Consider the following 8,093-nt stretch of genomic DNA (forward strand, 5'->3'; position numbering starts at 1 on the left):
AAAAATTGGGGCTGGGGGCGGGAAAACAGCCCAAAAACAGCACCAAAATATCCCAAAAACAGCCCCAAAAACAGCCCCAAAATATCCCCAAAACAGCCCCAAAAACAGCCCCAAAATATCCCAAAACCAGCCCAAAAATATCTCAAAAATATCCCAAAAACCAGCCCCAAAATATCCCAGAAACAGCCCAAAAAACAGCCCCAAAACACCCCCAAAAACAGCCCTAAAATATCCAAAAAATATCCCCAAAACAGCCCCAAAACAGCCCCAAAATGTCCCAAAATCATCCCCAAAAACAGCCCTAAAATATCCCCAAAACAGCCCCAAAATATCCCAAAAACAGCCCCCAGAACAGCCCCAAAATATCCCAAAATCATTCCCAAAACCAGCCACAAAATACCCCAAAAACAGCCCCAAAAATCCCTGAAACCCCCCAAATTTGGGGGGAATTTGGGGAGGGGGTCTCCCAGATTTGGGGGGGGGGTCTCCCACCAGAGGCGAGTAAAACTCCCCCTTTTTTTTTTTTTAATTTTCAGGGGTTTTTTGACATCCCAAACCCCCTTTTTTTTTTCCCTTCTCTTTGAAGGTGTCTCCCAGATTTTGGGGGGTCCTCAGAATTTGGGGAGGGGTCTCACCGGATTTGGGGGGGGGGGTCTCCCAGCAGAGGGGAATAAAATCCTCCCCTTTTTTTTTTTGTATTTTTGGGGGGTTTTTTTGACATCCCAAACCCCGGATTTTTTTCCCCTCTCCTTAAGGGGTCTCTCCCCGATTTGTGGGGGGTCTCAGGATTTGGGGAGGGGTCTCCCCGGATTTGAGGAGGGGGTCTCCCACCAGAGGAGAGTAAAATCCTCCCCTTTTTTTTTTTTTTTTGTATTTTTGTGTTTTTTTGACATCCCAACCCCCCTTTTTTTTCCCCTCTCCTTAAGGGGGTTCTCCCAGATTTTGGGGGGGGGGTCTCCCCGATTTAGGGGTGATTTAGGGGGGTCTCCAGGACTTGAGGGGGTGTCCCAGATTTGGGGAGGGGTCTCACGGATTTTGGGGGGAATTTGGGGGGGATTTGGGGGGGTCTCCGGGATTTGAGGGAGATAAAACCCTTTTTTTTTTTGTATTTTCGGGTTTTTTGGGCTCCCCAACCCCCGGATTTTTTCCCCTTTGCTCTGAGGGGTGTCTCCCCGCTTTAGGGGGGTCTCCCGGAATTTGGGGAGGGGTCTCACCGGATCCGAAGGGGGGGCAGAGCAGGCAGGAGCCCCCCCAGGCTTTGCCCACGCGGCTGCAGCAGCAAACCTGGCGGGTGATGTTCCGCAGGGTGGGCAGCGCGCAGCCCCCTCCCTCCTGCAGCAGCCGGAAACACGGCCCGCGGGCCTCGGACAGCACCTGCTGGGCTGGGGAGGGGTCGGGGGGTCACTGGGGGGCTCCCAGTTCATCCCAGTTCATCCCAGTTCATCCCAGTACAGCCCAGTGTAACCCATCCCATTATATCCCAATTCTGTCCCAATTCTGTCCTTATTGGACCAGGTGGATTTGGGTGGATTTGGGGGACATTTGGAGCCTCTGGCAGCACCTGCTGGGCTGGGGAGGGGGCTGGGGGGTCACTGGGGGGCTCCCAGTTCATCCCAGTTCATCCCAGTTCATCCCAGTACAGCCCAGTCCATCCCAGTGTAACTCATCTCATTCTATCCCATTATAGTCCAGTCTTAACCTTCCTAGACCAGGTGGATTTGGGGGGCATTTGGAGCCTCTGGCAGCACCTGCTGGGCTGGGGAGGGGGCCGGGGGGTCACTGGGGGGCTCCCAGTTCCGACCAGTACAGCCCAGTTTGTCCCAGTCCATCCCAGTTCATCCCAGTCCATCCTGTCCCATTCTATCCCATCATAGTCCATCATTTCCCCTCCTGGACCAGGTGGGTTTGGGTGGATTTGGGGTCCCCCCGAGCCTCTGGCAGCACCTGCTGGGCTGGGGAGGGGCTGGGGGGTCACTGGGGGGCTCCCAGTTCCGACCAGTACAGCCCAGTTTGTCCCAGTTCATCCCAGTCCATCCCAGTGTAACCCATCCCATTATATCCTATTTTATCCTGTTCTATCCCAATTCATTTCCTATCGGACCAGGTGGATTTGGGGTCCCACCTAAGCCTTTGAGAGAGGTTTTGGGGCTGGGGGCGCACCTGGTGAGCAACTGGGGGTCTCCCAGTTCATCCCAGTTTGTCCCAGTTCGGCCCAGTCCATCCTAACCCAGCCCATCCCATTTTATTCCATCATAGTCCATCATTTCCCCTCCTGGACCGGGTGGGTTTGGGTGGATTTGGGGGGCATTTGGAGCCTCTGGCAGCACCTGCTGGGCTGGGGAGGGGCTGGGGGGTCACTGGGGGGCTCCCAGTTCGGACCAGTACAGCCCAGTTTGGCCCAGTCCATCCCAGTCCATCCCAGTCCATCCTATCCTATCATAGTCCATCATTTCCCCTCCAGGACCAGGTGGATTTGGGTCTTTCTGAGACATTTTGGGGCTGGGGGTGCACCTGGTGAGCAACTGGGGGTCTCCCAGTTCAGCCCAGCTCATCTCAGTTCATCCCAAATCCCAAAATCTCATCCCAAACCCCAAAATCCCCCCAATGCCCCCAAACCCCACTCACAGATGCAGCTGGACCGGGACGAGTCCAGCAGGAATCCAGGGGGGCACAGGCAGGCGAAGCCCCCCCGGGTGTTGGTGCAGAGCCCGTTCTGGCACAGGGTCCCCTCCTGGCACTCGTCAATGTCTGGGGACATTTGGGGACAGTGGGTACATTTGGGGACATTGGGGACAGTGGGGACAGTGGGGACAGTGGGGGAATGGGGACATTGGGGACATTGGGGACACTGGGGGCAATGGGGACATTGGGGACAGTGGGGACAGTGGGGACATTGGGGACATTGGGGACAGTGGGGGAATAGTGGGGGAATGGGGACAGTGGGGACAGTGGGGACATTGGGGACATTGGGGACATTGGGGACAGTGGGGACAGTGGGGACATTGGGGACAGTGGGGACAGTGGGGACAGTGGGGACATTGGGGACATTGGGGACAGTGGGGGAATGGGGACATTGGGGACAGTGGGGACAGTGGGGACACTGGGGACATGGGGACAGTGGGGACAGTGGGGACAATGGGGACAGTGGGGACACTGGGGACATGGGGACATTGGGGACAGTGGGGACAGTGGGGACACTGGGGACATGGGGACAGTGGGGACAGTGGGGACAGTGGGGACAGTGGGGACACTGGGGACATGGGGACAGTGGGGACATAGGGGAATGGGACATTGGGGACATTGGGGACATGGGGACAAATCCCGACCCCAATCCCACTCACCCACGCAGGTCCCGTTCTGGCGCTGGAATCCCTGCGGGCACGGCTCTGCTGGTGGGGGGGATGGCACTTTTTTGTCACTTTTGTCACCTTTTTGTCACCTTTGTCACCCCCCCCACGATGTCCCCGTGTCCCCTCTGGTGTCACTCCCCGATGTTTGTCACCCTCCCGCCCCGGTGTCCCCAGTGTCCCCAATGTCCCCATGATGTCCCCATGATGTCCCCAATGTCCCCCACTGTCCCCATTGACCCCACTGTCCCCAATGTCCCCATGTCCCCAATGTCCCCCCAATGTCCCCAATGTCCCCCCACTGTCCCCATTGACCCCACTGTCCCCAATGTCCCCACTGTCCCCAATGTCCCCACTGTCCCCACTGTCCCCATGTCCCCAATGTCCCCAATGTCCCCATGTCCCCACTGTCCCCAGTGTCCCCAATGTCCCCATCGACCCCACTGTCCCCAATGTCCCCAATGTCCCCAGTGTCCCCAGTGTCCCCATTCCCCCCAATGTCCCCACTGTCCCCACTGTCCCCAATGTCCCCACTGTCCCCAATGTCCCCAATGTCCCCACTGTCCCCACTGTCCCCAATGTCCCCACTGTCCCCCAATGTCCCCACTGTCCCCACTGTCCCCAATGTCCCCATCGACCCCACTGTCCCCAATGTCCCCAGTGTCCCCAATGTCCCCAGGTGTCCCCAATGTCCTCAATGTCCCCAGTGTCCCCCACTGTCCCCAATGTCCCCACTGTCCCCAATGTCCCCACTGTCCCCACTGTCCCCAATGTCCCCGTGTCCCCCCCGATGTCCCCATGTCCCTTACGGTTGTGTCCCTGGCAGGGGTGACAGTCCCGGACCCCCCAGGCCACCCCGGCGCCCCCCGGCAGCAAATGTCCCGAGTGCGGAGCCCGGGCAGGGGGGAGCTGCACTGGAATGGGGGGAGGAAATGGGGAAATCGGGGAAAATGGGAATTGGGGGAAAAATGGGGGGAAAAATGGGGAGGGGGAAAGGGTGGGAAAAGGAGGAAAAAAAAAGGAAGAAAATGAGGTTGGACTCTCCTGTAAAAAAACCCCGAATGCCCCCAGCCCCCAAATTCCCACTTTTTTGCCCCATCCCAGGTTCTTTTCCCTCCTTTTTGCCAGCCCAAAATTCCCCCCTTTCCCCTCCCAAATCCCCCCTTTAACCCCTTCCCCGCAAATCCCCTTTTCCCCCTTTATCTCCCAAATCCCCTTCCCCCAAATCCCTTTTTTCCCCCTTCCCCCTCTCAATTCCCTTTTTCCCCTTTTTTCTCTTTTTCCCCATTCCCCCCATTCCTTTTTTCCAGTTTTTTCCCCCTATTTTCCCCTTTCCCCCCCTTTTTTATCTTTTTCCTTTTTCCCCCCAAATCCCTTTTTACCTTTTCCCCCATTTCCTCCCCAAATTCCTTTTCCCCCCTTTTCCCCCTTTTCCCCCCAAATCCCTTTTTTCCCCAAATCCCCTTTTCCCCAAAATCCCTTTTTCCCCATTTCCCGCTTTTTTTCCCCATTTCCCCCCTTTTCCCCCTTTTCCTCCATTTCCCCACCCCCCATTCCTTTTTTTCCCCTTTTATTTTCGTTTTTTTTTCCCCATTTTCCCATTTTTTCCCAATTTTCCCCCATTTTTCCCCATTTCCCCCCATTTTCCCCCTTTTCTCCATTTTCCCACCCCCCATTCCCTTTTTTTCCCCTTTTATTTTCGGGTTTTTTTCCCCATTTTCCCATTTTTTCCCCATTTTCCCCCAATTTTCCCATTTTTCCCCCCATTTCCCCCTCACCTGCCCCTCCCTGATCCTCCTGAAGCAGAACCCGAACCCCGAATTCTCCTGGGCCGGGGGTTCCCCGCGGGGGGGTCCCCTCTGGGCCAGCACCGGGAATTTGGGGGGGGGTCTCTGGGGGGTCTCTGGGGAGGGGTCTGTGCCCTCGGCCCCCCCCCGGACGCGCTCCACGCTGTGGATGGTCACCGAGGCCTCGGGGGGGTGTCGGACCAGCACCTTCACCATGGACTGAGCGCCTGGGGGGGGGTTTGGGGGGTTTGGGGGTCAGGGAGGGGTTGGGGACCCCCCCTTGATCCCAAATAGTGGATTGGGGATGTCCCGTTCAGTCCCCAAATCCATTTATCCCAAATCCATTTATCCCAAATCTTGTCCCAAATCCCGTCCCAGATATTGCAGTTCCAGCCCCAAATCCCAAATCCCAAATTCTGTCCCAAGTCAGCCCATTCCAGCCCCAAATCCCCAAATCCCAAATTCTGTCCCAAGTCAGCCCATTCCAGCCCCAAATCCCCAAATCCCAAATTCTGTCCCAAGTCAGCCCATTCCAGCCCCAAATCCCCAAATCCCAAATCCCGTCCCAGATCCGCCTGTGCCATCCCAAATCAGCCCATTCCAGCCCCAAATCCCATCCCAAATCTCACCCCAGATCCCATCCCAGATCTTCCCATTTCAGTCTCAAATGCCCTCAATCCCAAATTCCATCCCAAATCCCACCATTCCAGCCCGAAATCCCATCCTGAATCCACCCATTTTATCCCCAAATCCCCGAATCCCAAATCCCATCCCAGATCTGTCTGTTCCATCCCAAATCAACCCCGTCCCAAATCCCATCCCAATTCTGTCCCAAATCAGCCCCATTCCAGCCCCAAATCCTGTCCCAAATCCCATCCCAAATCCACCTTTTCCATCCCAAATCAGCCCACTCCATCCCCAAATCCCATCCCAAATCCTCTTGTTCCAGCCCCAAATCCATTTATCCAAATCCCATCCCAGATCTGTCTGTTCCATCCCAAATCAGCCCATTCCAGCCCCAAATCCCATCCCAAATCCCCTCATCCCAAATCCCATCCCAAATCCCCTCATCCCAAATCCCATCCCAAATCCCATCCCAAATCCTCCTGTTCCAGCCCCAAATCCCCAAATCCAAAATCCCATCCCAAATCCCATCCCAAATCCTCTTGTTCCAGCCCCAAACCCATTTATCCCAAATCCCATCCCAGATCTGTCTCTTCCATCCCAAATCAGCCCATTCCAGCCCCAAATCCCATCCCAAATCCCCCCGTTCCATCCCAAATCTGCCCATTCCATCCCCAAATCTGCTCAATCCCAAATCCCATCCCAATTCCCTCCATTCCATCCCCAAATCATCCCAAATCCCATCCCAAATCCTCCGCTCTACCCCTAAATTCCCCCCTTTCCATCCCAAAATTCCCCCATCCCAAATCCCATCTCCAAATCCCCCATTCCATCCCCAAATTCCCTCAAACCCAAATCCCATCCCCAAATCCGCCCGTTCCATCCCCAAAAATCTGCCCCAAATTCCCCCTCAATTTCCCCCAATTCCCACCCCACAAATTCCCCCTTTTCCCCCCATCCCAAATCCCAAAATCCCCCCCAATTCCCCCTAAAAATCTGCCCCAAATTCCCCCTCAATTTTCCCCCAATTCCCACCCCACAAATTCCCCTTTTTCCCCCATCCCAAATCCCCTCCAAAATCCCCAATTTCAATCCCCCAAATCCCCCCCAATTCCCACCCCACAAATCCCCCTTTTCCCCCCATCCCAAATCCCAAAATCCCCCCCAATTTCCCCCCAAAAATGGGGAAATTTGGGGATTTGGGATGGGGAAAAATGGGGAATTTGTGGGGTGGGAATGAGGGAAAATTGAGGGGATTTGGGACAGGAGATTTTTGGGGGGATTTGGGTGAATTTTGGGATTTGGGATGGAGGAAAATGGGGAATTTGTGGGGTGGGAATTGGGGGGGAAATTGAGGAAATTTGGGCAGATTTTGGGGGGAATTGGGGGGAATTTTGGGATTTGGGACGAGGGAATTGAAGGGGAATTTGTGGGGTGGGAATTGGGGTAAAATTGAGGGGTTTTGGGGCAGATTTTTTGGGATGAAACGGGCGGATTTAGGATGGGATTTGGGGCTGGAATGGGAGGAATTGGGATGGGATTTGGGATTAAGGAGATTTAGGGAAGAAATTGGGAAAATTGAGGATTGAAATGGGACAAAATTGGGGAAAAAAAAAAAAGGAAAATTTGGGGGTAAATCTGACAAAATAAACAATTTTTTTTTTTTGGGGAAGGGTCTCACCATCCTCCTCCTCACGGTGGTTGCTCAAGGGCAGGGTGTAAACAGAGCGGGTCAAGGCTTGGGGTCCTCCTTCCAGATTTTGGGGGTCCCTTTGCAGATTTTGGGGGTCCCCCCGCAGATTTTGGCGGGAGGTGACGTTGGTGGCCGGGAGGTGACAGAATTTCCCGGTGAATTTGGGGGGGCACAGGCAGCGCTGGGGGTGGGCACAGAGCCCCCCGTTCCGGCAGAGCAGAGGGCACAGGACTGTGGGAGGGGGGAGACACCCCAAAATTAGGGATGTGGCCCCCAAAAAACCCCCCCAAAAACCCCAAAATCCCCCCCCAAAAAATCCCTAAAAAAAAAAAAAATCCGCCCAAAATAAGCCCCAAAACCCCCCAAAATAACCCCAAAATAACCCCCCAAAAGTCAGTGCCCCCCCCCCCATTATGGCAAAGAACTGTGGGGGGAGACACCCCAAAATTAGGGATGTGCCCCCCCCAAAAAATCCTAAAATATAAAAAAAAATCTGCCCAAAATAATCCCTAAAAATCCCCTAAAATAACCCAAAAATAACCCACCAAAAAACCCAAAAATAACGCCCCCAAAATCAGTTATGGCACAGGACTGTGGGGGGGAGACACCCCAAAATTAGGGATGTGCACCCCAAAAAAATCC

The 8,093-nt window shown here is 54.8% G+C and overlaps 1 protein-coding gene across 1 annotated transcript in view; it reads right to left on the bottom strand.

Moving 5' to 3' along the window:
• Positions 1-7,786, bottom strand: part of LTBP4 (latent transforming growth factor beta binding protein 4) — a gene marked incomplete at its 3' end in the record, with an annotated part of 28,362 nt that extends 20,576 nt beyond the window's left edge. Inside the window, exons 1-6 of the mRNA XM_083877155.1 lie at positions 7,440-7,786; positions 5,126-5,361; positions 4,157-4,256; positions 3,342-3,389; positions 2,626-2,748; positions 1,215-1,382 (exon numbers count right to left, since the gene is read on the bottom strand). Of these exons, the coding sequence (XP_083733281.1) occupies positions 1,215-1,382; positions 2,626-2,748; positions 3,342-3,389; positions 4,157-4,256; positions 5,126-5,350 (664 nt within the window). The 5' untranslated portion in view covers positions 5,351-5,361; positions 7,440-7,786. The remainder of the gene's footprint in view (positions 1-1,214; positions 1,383-2,625; positions 2,749-3,341; positions 3,390-4,156; positions 4,257-5,125; positions 5,362-7,439) is intronic.
• Positions 7,787-8,093: the final 307 nt, after the last annotated feature.

This window comes from Zosterops lateralis, assembly GCF_965231275.1.
Source record: "Zosterops lateralis genome assembly, chromosome: 23".
Taxonomy (NCBI): Eukaryota; Metazoa; Chordata; class Aves; order Passeriformes; family Zosteropidae; genus Zosterops; species Zosterops lateralis.